The sequence below is a fragment of the Anser anser genome (genome assembly GCF_964211835.1).
Source record: "Anser anser genome assembly, chromosome: 5".
Taxonomy (NCBI): Eukaryota; Metazoa; Chordata; class Aves; order Anseriformes; family Anatidae; genus Anser; species Anser anser.
The window spans coordinates 41,662,217-41,683,974 of NC_139725.1; the positions used below are offsets into that span (position 1 = coordinate 41,662,217).

The 21,758-nt window shown below is 36.7% G+C and overlaps 1 protein-coding gene and 1 long non-coding RNA gene across 20 annotated transcripts in view; one reads left to right on the forward strand and one right to left on the reverse strand.

The window, feature by feature from the left end:
- The window catches only part of MIPOL1 (mirror-image polydactyly 1), a 192,850-nt gene that overhangs the window by 117,915 nt on the left and 53,177 nt on the right, over positions 1-21,758 (forward strand). Inside the window, exon 10 of one of the 17 annotated variants that reach the window (XM_083837767.1) lies at positions 8-1,562. The exons of the other annotated variants lie outside the window; for them this stretch is intronic. Coding sequence (XP_083693893.1) covers positions 8-184 — 177 coding nt within the window. The 3' untranslated portion in view covers positions 185-1,562. Of the gene's footprint in view, positions 1-7; positions 1,563-21,758 lie in introns of those variants that run through there. 17 annotated transcript variants of the gene reach the window in all.
- LOC310900201 lies at positions 1,236-16,536 on the reverse strand. Of its 3 annotated transcripts, XR_014584905.1 has the most exons (4): positions 11,531-16,536; positions 11,152-11,384; positions 6,318-10,917; positions 1,236-3,437 (listed from the first exon to the last, which is right to left on the reverse strand). It is a non-coding gene; the product is annotated as an uncharacterized lncRNA (long non-coding RNA). The 3 variants fall into 3 exon arrangements; XR_014584904.1 differs by having other exon boundaries at positions 6,318-11,284; XR_014584906.1 differs by having other exon boundaries at positions 6,318-11,384.

The window sequence follows — 21,758 nt, forward strand, 5'->3', positions numbered from 1 at the left end:
TCTGCAGGACTGTTTTCTTTGTGCTTCATGGAGAAGCCGAGGCATGAAGAAATTAAGGTCAAAAGTACCCACAGTTTTTGCATACATATTGAAGATATACAAGATGTTACCTTTTGGAATATTTGTCATTCATAAATTCCCAGCATTTAAGGCCAAGCCCAGAAGCCATCTTTACATAATTTAATTGGTTTTAAGATTATTGATTTCACCAGTTGCGCCTGTATTGATCCCAGAAATTTGTTTGTTTAAACATACTTTCTGGAGAGGTATCTAGGTAGATGCAAAAATTCCAGGAGAAGGAGAGATCACTATTTCCCTTTGATAGTTTGTTGTAGTGATTCAAGTTGTGCTTACTCAACTAGATTAAAAAATCATTCTTATCCTGTATTTTCTGTCCATTTATTGAAAGACAATGACAAGCAGTAGTGAGATAAAATGATTCTGTTCCTGGTACTTGATTTACCTTGTTTCAAATTAGCACATGTATCACTATAGATTTTTAGTGGGTAGACATATCCTCGGGATTTTTAAAATATGTACAGAATACGTTCTTTCACTACATGCCATTTTCCCTAGTGCTTACATTACCAGTGCAGCTCCTTTCTGTATCTACTCTGGGTTTTTAACCTCCTTGTATGTAAAAGCAGATGCATTTTATAGCATTGTTCCTCAGTGCCATGCATAAAGTAAAATCACCTTAATTGCTTCCTAGACATACTTGTATTTTACTATGTATACATCAAAAGACTGCATTTTACCAGTTTTTCCACAGCATTTCACTGTCACCTCATACTGAAGTCCAAAATCTTTTTCATAGTCATTGTTTTTCATAATACAGTTAACCCTTTCTATGTGTGGCCTGTGTCTCCTGTTCTTACACTGAGAGTTTTGTGTTTTATTAAAACACACCCAACTTGAAGAGACCTAATTATCAAGGGACCCAAAACATTGTTTCATCATCATTTACTTACTTTGTCATTCATGAACATGACTAGCTGTGTCTATCTGGTTCTGAGTAATTGAAGAATACATTGAATAAGAGTATGCCTAGTACTGATACCTGTGCAACCTTACAAGTATTCCAGTATTATTCAGTGATGATTGCCTCTTGGAACATAGGGTTTGGGTGTTTATTTGTTGTTGTTGTTTTGTTTCATTTTGTTGTTTTGTTTTTGTTTTAATCGTTGGCCCATTCTGAATCCATGTAGGGAGTATTTTCGTGATGATGCGTAGTGCTTTTTTCTTTTGTTTTTTTTTCTCTTATCAGACTGCCATGTGATACTAAGTCAAAGCCTGACAAATCTTTGTATGACATCTGCTACTAATCTCACAAAGAAGGAAATCATATTTGTTTGACAAGACCTATTTTAAATAAAAATACACTGACTGGGAGAAATTACATTCTTTCATTAAAATCTGTATTAGTTGAATCCAGTGTTTTCACTTTTTTGGCCCGGTTTTTTATCCCACTCGTTGAAACTGGACATTGTCCAGACAGGGATCTTCTCTAACAACCCTGTAACACCAAAAGTGAAAATTGTATGAATCCGTAAATATAAAAGTTATTCCTCCTTGATAACTAATGAAATGCTTATTAATTTTGTACAAAAATGTAACTATATCACCTTGTTTTTTAACAAATACATAGCAATTTATATGGTGAATACTGCTGAATTGTTTTTGTTTTTTTTACACTACAATTTGTGACATAGGTATTCCAGCGTTGGAATGGGCTTACACATTCCCTGTTCCTCTCATAATGAGAAATACTTATTATCTGTCTTTAGCTAATTTTATCAGTTCAGAACTTCTACCTCTTAGGATGTTTTTTCTTCTGTAGTGTTATGACTTTTTATCATTTGTTTGCTACATTTACTTTGTACATGAAAGAGGAATTCTTCTTTCTCTTGTTTGTGAGGTCAGATATTCTTTATATCCACCCTTAAATGACTCCCCCATTTTCCAGCATATACTTGTATCCTCCTGATTTTTACTTGTATTGATTCTTGTTCCTGGTTTTACTTGTATTCTCCTGATTTTGAAGTACTTCGTATATTTGTGAGAATGGTTCTGTGCAAGTAAAGATTCTGGTTGTTTTTCAATTAATTGATAAATACTTAGAGATAAGTTATAATAAATCTCCGGTATGGTGATTAACATCTCTTGTTTTATAATGAGATACAGAATATTTACCTCATACTGACAAATAATTTGTGTTTTTTTTTAAAGTGTATAATACTGATTTATAGTTGCTCACGTGAAATTTTCAGCATGTCTCCTAAACTGAATTTCCCTATAGTATCATTATTTTTCTTTCCAAATATTATAGATAGGTGCTGAAGAAAAGCTTGTCCTATGCTCTAATTAGATTTTCTACCCAGCAAATCTTTCTTCAGTGATGTTAGTTAGCTTACTGACCTGTACATACTCAAGAGCTGTGATTCTGTGTTACTGATCACTCCAAAAGGAATAATGGTGTGGGTTTTGTTTTCTAAGGTGTCATAATCCTTTACTGCCTCTCTTACCTTTCCTATTAATCAGAGATTTTAACATACCTGTTGTCCACCAGATTTTAGTAATGCTGGCTATATAAAATTTCTTCCCATCAATGAGAATTTCCTCTTGCTTCTTATCCAGATTCCGAAGATCAATACATAAACACAATTGAAGAGATTCTTTTCATTATATTCTTTGCCACATTGGTTCAACTTGCTCGTTAGGTGCTGAATTTGAGCATGTACCTCATTTGCCTTCCAAATAACCTCCCCTTGTGTTGCTGGTTTAATATCCTGGCTGCTCCAGCTAGTTTCCAACTGAGAAGATTAGTCTCCTACTTGTGTGGTGTGGGCCGTCCTGTTCATGCAGTCCCTTCTTTCACTGATGTGCTGTTTCACAGATTGAAATCCACTTCTTTTCAGTCCTGGATGACAAGCAGAAAATACTGGAAATAAACTTTCTCACTTTTGATATCTGTGCCATCTGATAGCCACTTACATTTTAATTTGCCTCTTAATTGTTTTCAGTGCAGATCAAGCCTTCAGTAATTTAATCTCAGATCTGATGTATAGGCATTATATAACATTTATGTTCTTTCTCTCATTGACTTCAGTTGCAGCTATGAGCACACAGTACTTCTGCAGATTAGACACAAGGGATTTATCTTGCACAGTCAGAAAATGGGTAACATACTGTGAATCCCTCTGAAAACTTTCAGTTAAGTCACGCTGAGGTACCTTAACCAAAGGACGGATAGATTCCACCAATGCCCAACAGCATTTGGTTCCATTAAATATGAAGTGTATTTTCTCATGGACTGCAGTCTCATTCCTATGGCAGCAACAGAAGACACAGGAATAAGCAGGTAACAGCTCCTTCGCTGGACAGGGATGATTCACTGCCAGGTTTAGGTCCACCCTGTGCAACAATTAGGAAGAAGACTAGAAAAAAAAAACAAACAACTGAGCATGGTTATGCAGTTAAAATCACAATGCATGTGTGCTGCTTACCTTAACACTGGCATTTCTAACATCTCTGTCCTTGGCTTTATGACCTTAGTAATGTTCTGCTAAGGAAGGGGCCCACTCACCTACCTTTAGTTGTCCAAAGACCTTTGCTGAGCCACTCATCCAGGTTCCACTCATAGCAAATACAAAGAGGGGTATGTATCACCACAAAGCAATTCTTCTTCCCTTCAGATAATGTGGAAGATAAGACAGAAGAAGTGTTCTTTGGAGGTGCCTGGTTCACGTAAACTTTAGGTGGCTGAAAGTAGGGGAGCTGAATAACACCATTTCTGTGTGCATAACTGTATACCTATCTCTGTGTATAGAAGTGGTGGTATGCTTGTAGGTGGGCTTAGGTGTGCATGGCCTTGTACACCTATATATATGCAGCGTTAACTTGTAGCTGTGTAATACTACATTTCTTCTCTACCTATAGTACTTCAAAATAAATTTTTAATCAAGCCCTAGGTGTGTTAAGGTTGCATTTCTGAGTTGAGCTACTGAATTTGGACCAAGTTAATCTGCTTTTGTTAGCCACCAGTGAGAATCAGTAGTCCTGTCCCGCAGAACATCTCAGTAAAAATGTATTATACATACAGCAGTGATAAGGAATTACTCTGGTTGGTAAAGAACAGCACTTGGAATGAGCTGAAAACTTCTCAAGACCTGGTATATTTAATGGGCTTCTATCTAAAGCTTGATAATGCATTAAATAGCAACAGGTTGTCTGACTTTTGTCCTTCGTTGTTTATAATGAAATGGATTAAAGATGTGTTCCCTGAAAATCCATTGGTATGTTTATTCTTTTCCTTAATCGGTTGCTAATGATATCTGGTGTTTTTTTTCTGGTGTTTTTTTTTTTGTTTTGTTTTGTGTTTTTTTTTTTTTAATACATGTTTAGAAGATTAGCCTAACCTTGAGACAGGTTTCCTAACATTGTGCTTCCCTCTTATATGTAAAAATATTAAATGTAAAACCATTACTTACTATTTTAAGAAAACGTTCTTCATAAAATTAAATTCCTAAAATGTGTGCCTGCATAGGAGCTGTTTTTCAAGTCAATAATCAAGATTTAATCTTCATTCTTTAGCAGTGCTACTTAATTTTTTTTCTCCTATGGAATAGTAACTGCAAAATATATATGTTAAAGTTCTGCTATAGGAAAGATGATGTAGGCTTAGTTTAAATTACTGTATTTTCTGACACACTTTTGGAAAGTTAGTTGTTTTTCTTAAGCAATTTGGTTGAATGCAGTAATAATGAAATAGACCCCTGTGTTATCAAATATACTTATTTTTTGTCAATCAATTTACTTACCGTGGATTTTTTTACTGAGCTGTGAAGCTTATTGTTGATACCATCAGTCAGTTTCAATGTTTATAACAAATATTTCAACCTAAATGCTAAATTATGATAATGATATCTGTAATTATTAGGAAGCAATTATTCCTGACAACAGTCCTCCAAAATATAATAAAAGGAGGACTTAAAAAAAAATTTTTTTTTGAAGAAAATAAAACAAGCAGTGGGGTATGATAGTAACTCAGTCAGAGGAGTGGTCACCTAGAGTTTAAAAAATACTGCTGATTAAAGATTGCTAGCAGTTTATCTAGCAGAGATATAATTTTTTTTTTCTACAGAAGGGCTTTTTTCAGAGAAAATGGCAATTTTACTGCAGTCTGATCGATGTGAAAAGTAAGACTTTTTCGTGGGAGGTTATATATCACCTAGCTATTGGATACAGTTCTCAGAATTTTTCAGAATACCACAGTACAGTAAATTACAGAGAAAATATTAAGTTTTACAATATGGTGCTTTTTAAATTTATCTCACACCATTAAGCCTCAGCAGACATTCAGTATTGAATGTTTCTTGGTGGTATAAATTAGACAGTACTTTGTGTCCCCTCAAGAGGTACAGCATAGCTGGACTTCCCTGTATGAAAAATGATGGGATTTCAGTGTATCTTCACAGATTAGGAACTAAGGCTGGCTCCTAAATTCACTGAAAAACAATACATTTGGGGCCTGAACTTATGAATTCCTTAATTTTGTGAGTACCGTCTTCCGGGTATTTGGTTTTAGTGCACAGGTTACTCATTGTATTAACTCTGATGTTTAGAATTAAGTTGAGGGAATATCTTTTGCTGAAAACAAATGTTACCAGCCGTCAGGATTCTGGGCAAAGCAATACTAAATTAAACCAATGATTTATACTCTTTCTTATAAAAATAAAAAGTCAGACATACAATGAAATGCAGAAAAAAAAAAAGTGATTTGAGGAAACAGATCTTGATTTCTTAATATTTAACTTGATATTCTCGTAAATTTTTCCTGCTGTTTTGACCTCTAGCAGTAATAGTCATGGACATTCATATAGTATTTCATTTCACCTGAGGCTGTTGATACTTTAGTCATCTGAAACAGCTTCTTCTAAACAGTGTCACTAGGATGTAGTTCCTCCCTCAAAGGGGAGTGGTTTTTTGTTAGATTATGTAAATCAAGAAACTCATTCATTATCAGCGCGTTACTAATTCCTGCCTTAACCTGTAGAACCAGGGATCGAGCAGCTCTTTTTCTGAATACAGCAAACATTAGAAGCTACTGTTACAGCATTTGCTTTAGTTTCTTGGGGTAATTGAATGAAAATAGATTCAAATCAGCAGGGGATTTGTTTGTCAAATTTTGCAAATCGGGTTCCAGAAAATGAAGTTTTAGAAGCCCCAGTCAGGAGTCCAAGATACCAAACTCACTTCGGCTTTCAAAATAACATTCTTAGTGACTCTTTCAATCTTAATTTTGATTGATTACTTACCAGCAGAAGTTTATACTAAAATCCTTTGTCCGCTTTATCCCTTGCTCACCTTTTCATTCTTTTCATGTCAATTATTAACACTCTGACGTTACTTGTTGCTGCAGTAACTTTGTTTTAGTGCAGCTGTTGCCAGGTGAATTTTCTTGAGAGCTTGATTGTCACATTTACAAAGATTTGATGAGATAGCCAAAAAGGTCTGTTTCAGGCAGCAGTCTTCAACGTTACCTTTTCTTAGGGGGCCGGTCTGGCTGTTTCTACATGGTTTAGTGGAAAGCAGATTACAAAGGGAAAGCACAGTGTACCCACTGTGATTCCAACCCGCAGGCCCTAGGCTTTCTCAGTGAGGTAGGTATCACCACATGGAAAAATACATCAGATTAACTTCACTGGGACAGATTCGCTGTGGCCTGGTATAGCAGAGGCTTGTTTGTGAGAGCCTCAGGAGGCAGAATGTGTCTGTTTTATTTGCTAATTCAGATCTCTGTGGCCCTGATTTTTGGCTGGGAAGTGTAGCCATTATTATGTCGTGAATCCAGTCAAGCTGTGCGTTGCTAGACTGTGACTGTTGCAAAACCGGAGACCAAAGTCCAGGTGCTTTCAGTTCCCTGACAGAATGCCAGTGGCCAAACAGTACACGCCCTGCCACGCTTTGCTGCTGCTAGAGGCAGGTCTGGGGTTTATTCTGCAGGTACTGCAGCCGCTGCAGTCAGTTCGCGGGCCTGAACCGGTCACCCTGACTGGAGAGTTTAGGCAGCTGAAGTCCTCCCCACGTTCAAGCAGTTTGAAAGTTTTCTGGAGCGTGGATGAGGTGAAACAATGTTCACAATCGTTTTCTTCAAGTGTCTGCTTGCTTTGTGGTTGTTTCTGCCGTGGAAACCCATGCAGATCACCAGCTCGGGAGAATTTCCTGACTTCTATCCTGATTTTAGTTAGTAGCTTTTCATGTTAGATATAAGGCAGAGGGGCCCTGTACTGCAGATTAGTTCCTGGTTGGCACAGTCTACATTTTTAACTTTTCCTTGGTTGAGCAAAGCAGAGTGAGACCACTTCCCCCCTCTCACAGCACCCCCCCTCCCCAAGTTACTCATTGGATGACAAACAAAAGGCAGAGCCAAGTTTTGCCTTCCAGGGGAAAACCCAGTGTAATGGCCTAAACACACAGTAAGGATAGAGGGAAGCAGCTGAAGAAAGAAGAAAAGAATGAAAGCTGAAAGCCATTCCTTCTCCTTTCCTTTTCCCACTTTTTTTAGCATTCTTCTAACAGTAGAAAACTGACAACTAGGCTCAGTGTCAATGTTTCTTTTATAGCATTCTGTGGATTCCTGTTAATAGATGTGAGGCTGTGTATACAAGGATGCATTTCAGTTTTGTTGCTATAATGATTTTTTCTTTTTTTTCTTTTTTTTTTCATTCTTTTCCTTTATTTCAAAATTATAAATCAAGATCCTGCCACGTTTTCTTAAAACAGCTGCCACCAGAATATGATATACTTCTGCTCATCCCTGTGGCTGAAACGTTTTGTTTAGTTGATTTCTTTACATGTCCCTTAAAATGTTGGTAGCTCCTGTTAATTGCCCCAGTGCCTACTGATGAGCCCAGAACTGATTGTCAAGCTTCCCTACTTAAAGCTCAGAGAACAAGCTGCTTATGATAACCCAACGGAGACATGAGGGAGGTCTATGAAAGGGAGAGTATTCAACCAGCCTTAATCCTTGTTTTCAGTAAGGCAGTGTCTTTAAGTGCAAACTAATTACTGAATAGACATGGTTGTAGATTCTTGTCTTTTGTTGGCCAGAGATGAACTGAGCAGCTAATAGAAATGGTTTAAAATCTCTGCTTTGCTTTTCTTTTAATGCACTTTAATAGGGTATGGAGATGAGGAAATAAAAATCAAAGCAGGAACAAAAGTAAGTACAAACCATCCAACTACCTATGTTGATACATTCCATTTAGATATTACCAGTTATGCTTGTGACTCCCACTTGTGGAAGTCTGGCCCTGTGCTACTAAAATAACTATTCATTTTATAAATTTTGACATATATCAATACTAGAAAAGCATGTAATTTTTTTCCTGTTACAGTAATGTTATACAAGCATTACTTTGCATTTAAATAGTATGTTAAAATCATCCATCACAAAGTAATCAATCAAGATAAACATGGTTCTGCCATTTTAGCTGTAGTGAAACTGAATTCCAAGAAGTGAAGTGAATTTGCTTAAGACCTGATGGCATGCCTAAGACTAGGACCTAGATCTTTAGAGGGATGTCCCCCCCTCTTTAACCATTTGCTTATCTTTGTTTATCCTGTCTTATTACATATTGTACAATAAAATTTCTCAACAGGTAAAAGAAACATTTACATATTCCAAAAAGTCATTTACAGTAAAATTGAAGGAAAGGCACACATGGAAACTGAGCTAATAATGAGTGACATCCAGACATAGTCACCTGAAAGAAAAAAACATTCCTTAAAGATCAGTGAGATATTTGAAGCATAGCAAGAGGGCTGGGAAAAAAAAAGAAAAGAAAAAAAAAAGCTTGTGTTTTTTTACTGTTTGTATTTCCCCTATTATTTGCATATTGCTTGACCTTGATACAATGCAGACAAAAAGTAGGCATAGCAGCTTACTGTTTTACTTATTTTTTTAAATTAACCGTAAATTCCAGTGATGTTCAATAACAGTACCTTGGTTATTGAAACTCATAACCTTTTTGCTGCCTTTATCACCTGTATTATCGATAGGAGATAATTACTGCAAAGCAGCTGGCTGTTGGTTTTAGAGAGCATCAATTGTTCTCCTGTCCCAGCTGTTGGCTAATAAGGACAGTCAACACATCTGTTTCAACAGCTGGTAATTAACAAAAGCCTAATTGCTGCAACTCTTTTAACAACAAATCTATGAAAGAGTAGGGATGTAGAGGAATATTATTTACTCTGTGCTTTGCACTTTCTGTGACCAGTTTCTTTTTTCTTTTTTCTTTTTCTACTTTGAACACCACTGCCTTTGTCTGACACGTTGAATGGCAGGAGAACACAATATGGTAATCCAGAGCTTAAGTTTTTCAGATCTTTGTTGGTGTTTCTTATTGCAACATTTCTTTGCTAAGTTGCAAGATAAAATGGATCAAAAGCATTTTGTGTAGTTTCATACAACAGCTACAATCCGCAGCAGTATGCCTAGGCAATAGGGCTGCCAATCCAGCAGCCTCCAAAAGAAAGTAATGGGTTTCCCCTTTTCTATATGAGTTTAATAGCTCTGCACCCCTCCCCAAAAGAGGTGTCATCATTCTAAAAGTGGTGGTTATTTAAAGAATTTTATTGCTGCTGTTCAGATCCTTCACAAATCTGATGGTCACAGATGGTTGTTTTCCCTTCCTCTGATGAAACCTATATGTATTGGTCAGTTTAAAAGTTAATGTCAGGTGGCATCTTGCCCTGCACAAATATCTCACCATTTTATCTTTACAGAATTGGAGAGGGTTCTGCACAATGCTTGCCTACATATCTACATTTTTCGTATTGATCAGCAAACACACAATCAAAGACATTGTTCGTGGTAAGATTTATTCTGTGGGTTAACCTTGTGTACAGCAAGCATATAATTGGAATACTCATCACTAAATAGAATGTATGTATACAAATACAGGGAAATGTTAATCCCATCTAAGTCAATAGCAAACTTCTGTTGGCTTCAATGGGTCAGGACTTTCCCTGCAAAACCAAATTTTCTTAAAAGCTGGAGACAAATTTGGCATTCATCACACTGCACATGAAAAGAAAATGCTCAAGTATTAATGGAACTATTGCCTGAAGTATTATGCAAGTCAGGCATGTATTGCAGATTGTGTAAATGACTGAGCCAATAAAAATTTTGAAGAAATAGCATTTAAAGTGGTATTTTGAAGCAGTAAACTGGTGATGAAAAAACTGTGATTCTTTGCTAAAAGTTAGTCAAGATCACTTGATTAAACTTGTGGCACTAACATTTCAGTTGGCAAGTATTTCTGTACACCAAGTTCTTTCATTTTCTGCCGGGTATGTTGAAAGGTATAAAAGAAATTCTACCCAAGTGCTTGCCATTGACAGAATACAGATTGCATAATTAAAAATATTCTGGCAAGACAAGTTTAGTTCAGCAGGTGTTCAAGTGAAGAAATGTATAATAGGTGCAGTGAAAAAGTATAAAATATACTTTGAACAAATAAAAACAAAAGCATTGGCTAAAATTCTAACTGTAAGAAAGTAACATAGAGAAGTGTTTGCTGTCTGGGTTTATCAGGATGTGATTTTTGTACACCACAATCTGTGGTGATTGAAATGGTCTTATTTGTCTTGTGCAAATAAGATGGAAGAAATATACCTTCTGCATTATATTATCCTATGGAAAATTGCTGGAGCATTTGATAGTTGACAGAAATGTTTGTCTTTGGGTTGTTTTGTTTCATTTTGCAAATTCCATTTTTAAAGAAAATCACTGTGGGTTACACATGATTCTTCTCCTTCCCTTCCTTTTGCTTCCTCCAAAGATTTCAAGTATCATCTGATATGCGGGAACCACCTTTTTTTCCAGTTGAAATGTAGTTGAGTCTGAGTGAGCTGTGGGAGAAATTTAGAAGTGTCTTGCAACCATGCACCTTAATTTTGGTAGAAAGTGAACAGAATGCTTTTTTCTGAGGCAAAGACCTAACAGAAGCAAGTCGAATAGACATGCAGTAGGGGTAAATATAATTACCTCATATAAAATTTAGTAAATAGATTCATTTTAGTAGAAAGGACCAGATACCTTTAGTATCAGAACCTACTTTTGAGTTCTGAGTGAAGGTAACTTACCTATATGAATAGAACTCATTCAGCAGTGTAGTGTCCATAACAATCTGTGGAGGCATCTGTCCCCTGCTGATTCAGTAGGAAGGTGCTGTCTATCAAATTCTCTCCTGTACTTTTTCCAGCAGATAGATGGTTCCTATAAGAATACTTGAATGTATGTTCTCACAAACACTCCTATTTGCCTTTCTTCCTCTTATTAAAAGTCCTTAGTCAGAGTTCTACTTAGGTAGAAAACACTGCAATAAGAATTTGGAAAAAGCAAGATTCAGGGAGTCGATCTGCATAAATATGATCAAAATCAGCACTGGATATTCAAACTCTGAATGTTTGATTGCTTTTACATATCAAGGACTGCACAAAGACTGAAACTGTTTTAAATTACCTGTTGGGGATCCTCTCATCACAAGAGACATGATGGTAGCTTGTTCACAGTGTCTCAGAAATTCACAGTCATCGCAGCTGCACAGGCAGTTCAACGTAATAAAGCCTGCAGACAGCCTCAGGAACAGGCATGCTGCTTATCTTTTTCCCAGAAGTGCTAGGCACAAAATTAATCCAGCTGGGGAAAGAGCCCAAATTGTTTTGCTAGGTAGTCTGATGAGAACTTCAGATATCAAAGGAGAAGAAATAATAAGCGGCTTGCCAGATTCAAAGTCACTGAGAATGTCTCGGTACTTAAAGTCTGGACATATCTTTGTGGGGCATATACTTATTGATTCTCTTATTCCTAATTTTTCCTGCTAACAGAAACATTTATTCAGTAATGATTTATTATTTTCTTAAGTGTAACAGTTACTGTTGAACTCAGTACTTTGATTCCACATTTATGTGTGTATAAAAATATCTGATAAATTTGAGTGTGTATGCCTCCTAGTAATTTGGTGAAGACTGTAAGGTGAAGTAGTAAATATTAACTCAAGCTTTTCCCTACCTTTCATTCCAAATCCTGCAAGAGCTATGGACAGAAGCAATCCTAGTGAAGTCAGTGGGACCATTCATTTTTATAGTTCTGTACAGAGTCATGGCCTTTATGAAAGATTCATAGTTTAATTGCTGTAGTGGGATTCTGACACTCCTGCCTTCTGCAGAAGTCCTGTCTGCCAAGAGGTAACAGTCATTCTGTCTCTTTGCTTGAAAGGTTATAATTTGGGGTATATTGTCATTTAGCATTGGTTATGAGCTTTCAAGCATAAATTGTCAGCTGCTTTTTTGCTCGAGTTACTGCCTTGCATGTTTCTTTCTGCCACTTTAATGAGGCATGAATGATTTGAACATACATATTTTCTTACGGAAAAAAGATTTGTGAAATGTCAGAGTGTCTCAGTTAGACTAAGGAACTGGTGTCATGCTGAAATCAAGGGTAAGGAACTCTGATGAATGAATATCTTAACAGAGAAGCCAAAGGATAACCAAGTCCAAATGGTAATGGAAGGGCACAGTCAATAGCTGGTCATAGGTCAAAGCCAAGGACTTTACTATAAGGTAAAGTCTTCAATAGAGGTTAAGTACTGAAATAAGGTTAGAAGGGTACATCCAAGCAAGAATTACTCCTGCATCTTTGGAGTGGAGCTGTGGGAGAGACCTGCTGAACAGTCAAGTGTGCCTCATCTGCCTGTTGGGAAGAGAGAAGCAATTTGTCATTCAAACTCATATATAAGTCAGATTTATCAAGCTTGTTTAAGTTAATAAGTCCCTGTTAGTTGGTGAGACTGACTATTTGTGTCTCCTGTAGTAACTGAAATAGGATCAGGACATGGGCTTGCAGAATGACACACAATCATCTATGCTTTTTGTTAGAAAGCTTCCTGGCATGGTTTTAACATGCACTCCCAGAGAATGCCTTTGAAAGACACTGTCTACCAGGGTCTGTCACCCTTAGACAATCTGGTGTTAGCAGCACTGACTTCTAGGAGTGGACAGAAGAGAGGTTTTGGTGTGTGAACACACGGCAGGTCAAGCCACTAGGTGTTAAGGCTGGAAAATAGTTCTTGGATGCTTCTTTTTAGTAACAGAGGGATGCTGCTGTGCTCAGGTTTGGGGCTGTTAGCAGAACTTGAAAACATACCAGACTGAGAGCCCTGAAAGTACACACTCTTTCTGCCTACAGCACAGCTAAAACGTGTCTAGCTGTAATACGAACTTTCTTCTGTTCTTCTGCCAGTTCAGTTCCTCCCCAAACTGGATAGGACACTTCTGGGGCTGAGGGGAATGTGCTTTTTATTGAATAGGGTCTTTGTTATTGTAAAGCTTCTGAGACAACATTACAACACTACCTTTTGGATCCCGTGCTGACGACTTACTGTTTGTACCAGATATTGACTTGATATCATAGTGGCTCAAGTCATTTATGTGGACAAGAGGTTTATCATGGGTACTGACATTTGAAGCTTTCCCATAGCAGTCTGCCAGTAGGCCTCAGAGGCAACCTGGAGGGCTGCTTCCAGGCTATCCAGCTTGTTCCAGCCTACGTGGTCAGTTCCTTCTTCATTCCCTCTAAGGAGGCTGCCAGTAAAGTTTGCTGTAAAGCATAATATTCTTCATGGTGTGGGGGAAGCAAGTCAGGTCTCTTGGAGTTGAGGGAAACATGCTTGTTATTAAAGCAGATCAGAGAGGTTTTTCTTCTTTGTTTCAAGCTTATATTTGATAACCTGCTCTGCGTTAGAAGAGATGTGTCTGGTTTCTAGTCCAGTCACCTAAGCAGCCTTGAACGTCACATGAGAAAGCTTCCTCAGATAACCAGATTAAGTTCTGCAGAAAACATTTTCTGCTTTAGACACACCATGCCCAAAACAGTGAGCTTTAATTTTTAATTTTCTGTTCAAATACAAGTTTCTCTGTATTGCTGATATCTTTCCATCATTTCTTTGAAATTGTGTTTTGCCAACTGATTCTTAGATCAGAAATAAAGGATATGATGTCACCATGGCCAAACCTGAATTACAGAAAATAGAGAAATGTGCCTTTTCCACGTGCCGACAGCTGTAAGCATTCTTTAATCTGAGAAGAATTCACTTACATTTGTTGTTTATAAATCATGTATTTTGTAAAATTAATTAGAAAAAATTTTTAATTAAAAAAATGTAAATCATATTTTGTATAGCTTCTAAAGCCATAGTTACCCTGCAAAATGACTGTGGTGAATGGCTTTTTGCTCCTTTTTTAAGACGAAGGCTTCTTGGTTGTTTTCTTTTTTCTTTTTATGTGCATCATGATTTAGTAGTGAGACAAGTATCTAGCTATCTGTATAAGGAGACCCAACTACGTGGCATTTTAAAGTACTTTCAGCTTGTGTTCTTAATAAAATCCCTCCTACTAAAAAGTCAGCACTCCTGTGCATGATATTATTATTACATGCAAAGCCCAGTGCAGCTATGAATGTGTATTTTTGGTGCTGTCATCCTTGAAAAATTTCAGGGATGTTTTTGTTAGATCTTACCTGAAGCAAGCTTTGCAGTATCTTTAGTAGTTATCCATAAGCAGAGAGTAGGTATCTATGATAGTATCTCTGTGTTTTTTAGCTATGTACTTAAACAAATGGAAGTCATAAATGAAATCTTGACCCTATGAAATCAATTACAGTTTGGAATCAACCTCACAGGTTCAAATTAATCTTCCTCACTGTGAATCATTCTTTACAGTAAAATAGTTCCGTGTATTAATCTCATACACTCATCACATGCCTTAGATTGTCCTCGGAATAGCTAATTTTTCCTGCAATTTCAGTATGCCATGTATTGCTTGAAAAAAAAAAAAAAAACAAATATTACAAAATATACTACAGATGTTGAAGAAACTTTGCATAAATGTAATACCTATGGTTAGATAAGCAAATTCTTAAGGTAATTCTCATTAAAAAAATATCATGAGCATTTCATAGAGACTTATGCTTGTATAATGTGATAACGGGCTGAATCTGTCTGTAATATGTGCTAATGTGATCATTAGGTGAAAGAGTTAACTGCTTGTCAAATACTGCTGGTACAGGGTGATGTGACCATGCAGTACAAGAATGAAGCATTCACGTCTCAGACATAATGGTTCAAATGGTATAAATGGTATTTCTTTAACATAAATAGTAAATACTACGTTTGCTTTTAGTATAATAAAATGAATCAGGTATGTGCCTAGTCTAGTCAAAAATGCTATTGGATCCTTTAATTTTCTTTGGCAGAGCAGTAGAAAGCTATTTGGTGATCTTTTTTCCCTAGATGTACAATCTGCAAAGTATTTGTTATGGCCTGTTGCTGTCATTCCAAATTGCATTAGGACCTCTCAGAAATGAATGACAATACAAGCAATATTGGTATGAACATGTATTCTTACTGGGGAATTTGTTGTTGTGATGAAAACAGATTCTGGACTCCAGACAGCGGCATCTTTTACAACTCTTTTTCAAAGCTCCCTAAATATATTAAATTAGGGATTGTATAAAGACTGAGTTGGAGAGGGTAGCATTACATAAACAACACACAACACTTCTTTAAAATGTCAGTTCCATTTTGGAGAAAGAGAGATTATGGAGTTACCATTTTTAATTCTGATACGAGAAAGCATTAAGATTCTTTGTAAAATAACAACTGAAAAAGATGTACCTGTAACTGCTAAAAAGTCACATACATGGAACCTCTGATTTCAGCTCCCTGATCTGAATTAGGCACCATCAAAAGTTCTGATGGCCTGGCTGTGGAAGTCTCCTTAGTCACAACACATCTTCTTTCTGGACCTGCTTTTCAAACACTTAGCAATTTAGTAAAAAAATATTTGTGCCGGTCTCAGGGAGAGGACATAGACCAATTATCATGGAAGTGACCTGAAATGTAGGCAATTCACATGGCTTTAGAGGAGGGCAGTGTTCTCACTGCGGTATCCAGAGTGAGTTAGTGCAAGAGACTGGGACTCAGCATTAGGTTTCCACATCCGAAATGAATAACTTAGTCACATGGCTGGAGAACAACTTTCTTCTTTGTCAGAAATTGTGCCTGTGATTTCTTAGAAATGTCTAAACCAATGCATCTTCATAAAGTATTATTGTTTCAGTGAAACAATGCTTTTTATTATATATAAAAAAAAAAAGCTTAATTAACTAATACTCATTTTGACCAACAGTAGCATTGGATGGTAGAGCAAAATCTTCTTATGGTTAATAGTTCGATTCTGATGCAAACTTACAAAAGGTCTTGTTTGCTGTTGAGATCCAATTTCTATGTGCCCAGAGGGAATGTCCACCCCCAGGTGTGGCTGTGGTAGGATGCTGGGTGTTAAGGCTTAAAGGCTGTTATAGTTCCCACCAGCACTACCTTTACCCTGAAATTCTCACACACAAACAATCCTCACTTGTTTTTTTAGGGTAGTTTTCTAGCTCTACTGATCCTCCCCAACAGCACAGATCTATCAGGGGCCAGTCTTACAGTTGTTTGATTTACAGTAACTCAAGGTTACAATAGTTTAATAAAAACTATTTCCATTGGAAAATGATGTGTTGAGAAACTAATTTTTCGTGAATTTCTAATGATTTCAGTTAGCATTCAAAACTTTTTCGTTTCAAGTTTATTTCCCAGAATCTTTATTTGGTGAAAATTTGAGTCTACGTTACCAAATTCAGTTTTAATTTTATGTTTTAAATTTGATTTTATTGTTTAGTTATATATTACATGACATGTTAATAATTTATAACATCTATTATATTACAGTTCCAATTTTCACTTTTCATTTTTAAAATTGGCCAGGCCAGCTGCTACTTGGACACACATTGCATTTGTTTTATATATATATATACATATATATATATATGTATATAAAGCACCTATCACCGTATTGATAAACATTCTGGAACCACTCTGATGGCAAGGGTAAGAACAGGAGTTGCCCTGTTAGTACTAGCACTTGTTTCCAGTGAATTTAAAAAAATAATAAAAAAAAAAAAAAGGCCCAAGACTTTGTTTTATCTAATTTTCTAGGTCAAACTGTCCCATTTGTATTGTAGTGAAACAGTTTGACACGTTAACACGGTGAGTTTAAAAAAAAAAAACAAAAAACCAAGGTGATCGCTTAGCATGTTATTAGAGATCTAGGTATTTTCAGTTCCCTCGTAGCTGGAGTCTTTTTCTTGACCCTGAAAACCTCTGATCCTCCAATTAATAAGACAAGTGCTCATATTCTTTTCTAGATCAAAGCATCACCTGCTTCTGTTGTGGAACAGTTTGATGTGTTGACACTTTGAAATAGAAAATAAGATGAAATGAGTAATCTGCACTAAGTAGCAGCTGCTAATGTAAAAACAACAGGATGATTAAAAGTTGGATGTCATAATGTGTCACAACATGACCTGCTCTGTCATGCAGTACATGCTACCGTTATTGACATGAGATGTAAAATGTGAAAGCAGTAAAAGTAGTGTAAAATAAAAATAACTCTTAAACAGTTTTAAAACATTTTTCCTGATTTTTTTTCTTGGTCATTCTAGTTCAAAATGAAAGAAACCTTTGCTCTCCCTCCCAATCTCCTACTGCCCTGAGAAGACAACTGGCCTCTTACTGTCGAACTAGTCAGCTAATATCACCAGAAACATAATACTGTGCCCAGCAGAAACTGGGGCAATTCAGTTGGCCAGCCATTTCTGGCTAGATTCCATTTCAGACCCCAGATAACACAAGACTGAAGGAGCAGAACGATACCTTATTGACATCTTTCACCATTACCCAGCTCTAACAAATGTAAATGATTGAGTCCATAAATTGTAGAAATGACCATTGAGAATCTCAAGACTTCTTATCCAGCTGCCTTCTAATCCATAGGAGTGTCTGGAATCTGTGGAAGGAAAGCTATTGGTAGCAGCCATTACTAAGTTAAGGAGTACCTATATGTTAACAAGTATCTTAGTCAAACCAGGGGAAAATGCTTACAGGAAAGGGTGGTAGTTGTATTTGGGTGAATTATAACCTCAATAAGAAGAAACTGATTATCTAAAAAAAAAGAGCACTTATTAACCAAGAAAGTTATGTCTTAGAAAACAGAAGATACAGGGACAAATGAAAATCGCCGGAGGTTAAGCTAAATTGGCCTGTGGAAAGGAAATTAAACAATAGTGTAATGACTGAAATGAGAACAAGGAAAGAGGAAATGTGCTACCATTCTGAGAATGGCATAGAGATCAAGGATAATCCGTATTAGGTCCAAAAGTGTGTGATCTTTTTTTTTTTTTTTCTGCCAGCATTGACTAATGATGATGTCAACTATGAGGACAAGGGTTAAGAGAAATGAAGGTATGGAAATGAAATGTAATGGAATATGTCCTAGTTGTTCAGTAGGTTATTGTGCTCAGATTGGGATAATAGTGGTCTTCATCGCAAAATTCCAAAAGATCTGATAATTAAAATTGCAGTAATTATAGTAAAGTTCTTTAATAAATTTTTTGAAGTTGTGTGTGGTGTAATTTGACAGAATTAGCAGAGGCACCGTCGACACTTAGGAAGGAAAGGAAAAAAAAAGTCCTGGCGGTTGTAGACTACTTAATATTTATTTTGAGTATTTGGAGTTAATTTGGAAGGAAAATACTTAAAGCATCCATTAACAGTGGATTGAAGTACAGCTTTCACCCAAATAAGATCATGCAAGAATTATTCTTTGATATAATTGTTTATTTAGACATGGAAATTTGTTATATGTAAGCTGACGCAGAAGTAAAGCTAAATAGTAGTGCCGCACGAAAAATTATTAATTAAAAAAATGGAAAGTGTGTAAGTTGTTATTTTACAAGCAAGTATAGGCTTAATATGCTGCTATTAACTCAGTACACCTAGCATCTCTTGTTTGAAAGGATGGACAGGTTGAGCTCATGTCCATCTGCAAAATATCATGCACCCATGAAGGGGATGAGGGATTAGTCAAAGGCAATAAGGAACTAGTTAGCAGGAAGGCAAGAACAAACACCTTTGAAAAGAGAAATGTTAAGGTCCAAGGATTTATTTAGTGGAATTTCTATCCAGTTTCTCACTGGCTGGTGATGAACCTGTTTTCTTCAACGTTCTTGTTAAGAACATTTGACATAAAGAACAACAGCGTACAAACAAAATAGCTGTTTGCCACAGAGCTGGGAGGTATTATTATTTGCATTGTTAATACAAAGTAAGTTCAAGCTGTCTTACAGAATGTTTGGAATGACCTCAAGTACAGGAAAAAAAAAAAAAAGTGGGGTGAAATTCAGTGGTACCAAGAGTTTTTACTGTTAGCTGGGTAATAGCAGTGGACAGGTGAATAGACAAATACAGGAGGCTGACTGTGAGCAAAAGGGATGCAAGAACGTGCCAGGGAAGATGTTTTCACTGGAGATAGCAAGTACTGCTAGCAGAGCACAGATGAGAGATGGGTTTGGATTGATCGGGGAATGGAGAGCCTACTTGCTGAGACATAACAGAAAAAGTTATATTTAGCCTACACAATGAAGGAGATGTATATGCTCTGTAAATATATACAGGTGGAATATATGTGCTCGATAAATGCATAAGAAAAAAAGTAAGAAGATGAAGCTATTAAGCTTTGTTATTCACGTTCATTGAATGTTTTTTCTTTCTGTTGGGTGCAGAAAGGCATTGTGAAAGTCGTCTCTTACCCATAGGGAACCTGACAGCATAGGATGGTGTGTGTTCCTACCTCTTTCAATGTAGAGTAGAGTTGAGGGTGTTCATGTTTGCCCTGGTGGAGATAGGAACAGATAAAAACTCTGTTTTCCTTTGCTTTAGTCTTGAATTTTTCCCACCAGTGGGTTAAGAAAGCACATAACATTGTTCCTTTAAATATTTTGAAACACAGGCAAAGGGATCACTAATGAGATTTTGTTATTCAAGATCTGGCTTTGCTAGGTCTGATATGGAGCAATTAGCTTTTAAATTTTATTTAATTGAGAAAATTAAATTTTCTACAAGAAACTGCTAAAATGAAAAATGAGAGAAGTGTAGAAACAAGAATTTTCTTTTTCAGGAAATCAGGTTGGGAGACAGAAGAGGGAAGGATCTAACCACATTAAACCAAATATGAAAGCATTAGAATTGTTGGGCAAAACAAAATTGTGGGAAAGAGACCATATCCCAGCTATCAGAATGCCCTTTCAGGGTTAAACAGGAACTTCATTGAGGGTGGCCCATGTGCCAAAGCAGTGACTGACCTCTCTGCTAAATAGGCCTTTTTAGGGAAAACCTCCACCAGAGGAATCTGAGTGTAATTCTTTTTGTTCTTCTTCTTTCTCTCCCCTAGTTTCCAAAAAAAAAATATTAATCAAAACTGATGCATTTCTGTGAGAACTTCTGATTTCCACATCATGACATTTTCCAAAGGAATAATATTTTGTTAAAAAGTTCCCGAATAGCTATTGTTATTACTAGAGGTGAGCTCATATAGGACTTTTGCCATGTGCACTGTGGATGGATTTCAATGTATATTATAGGAGTCTTCCAAATATTTTATAATAATCCAGGCACCATTATTTTAGTTAGCAGTTTAACTTCATTATGGGTGTTGTTCTGCTTTCCTCCTCCTTGTGAAGGAAGACATCTTCATTTTGTGAGGATATTTGAGTCATCTATTTGTGTTTACCACTCTTCAGGCCATTTTGTTGCATAGCTGCATATCATACACAAAAGTTCCTGCACTGGAATTCTTGTTGCTCTCATGTGGCTCCCTAGTATCAACCTACTACATGCTTTTCAGGAGGTTAGCAAATGCCTTATTTTCTTCCCTTCAGTTGTTGTAGATGTTTCCTGTGTTGTTTGGTGGTTTTTTTTGTTTTGTTTTGTTTTTAATCTGAGTAACATGATTCTGCTGTTATTTTTACTGGTATAAGTCAGGCTCAAACCCAGTCGAATCAGTGCAGCTTTGTTTGCTGAAAACTGACATAAATAAGAGTCTCCAGACTCAAGTGCCTTCTGACTTTTGTCCTGAAAAGTGAGTGGAACGTTAGGTGTATTTTTTATGATAGTTCTCCAAAGAGACTAGCCGTTAATCTCCCCATGAGTAGGTGTGTCAGCTGCACACATTTCCTTTCAGTCTACCATTTCAATCACACTTCACAGTACACTGAAAATTGGCAAGGATGTTAATTATTGGCCTCTAGAACAAACCACCTACTTTGATTCAAGCGTGTTTTCCAATTTTTAAGAATGTTGTTTCACCTTCAGTACAGTATAATTATAGAAAATAGCTTGGTTTGGCTGACATTCTTGTGTTCTGTGCGTTCTGCTTGCAAGGCAGCAAGCAGCACCAGGCAAGCGGCTCACCTGCAGAGGATTTTAACCTCTTGATGGCAGGAGTTAGGGCTTGCCAGCATCCAGTACATTGTTTTCAGTATCTGAAGCTCTATACCACTGTCACTTGGAGGTTAAACATTAACACTTTCTGCTTTTCAAGCTGAAGGAATGCTCCATAGTGTAAGAAAGTTTGTTTTTATTCTCCAAGGAAATTCCTGTTAACGTTTTATGAATGTCTGTTACAGGAGCGGCTGCAGCAGTGGGTTTTGTACCCCGATAATGCAAAACCCTGGGTAACGCATGACCCACTGAGCAGCACAGCACAGAGACTGGTTGTGTGGCTGCATTTGTGCAGGGCTGTGTTTGGTAAAA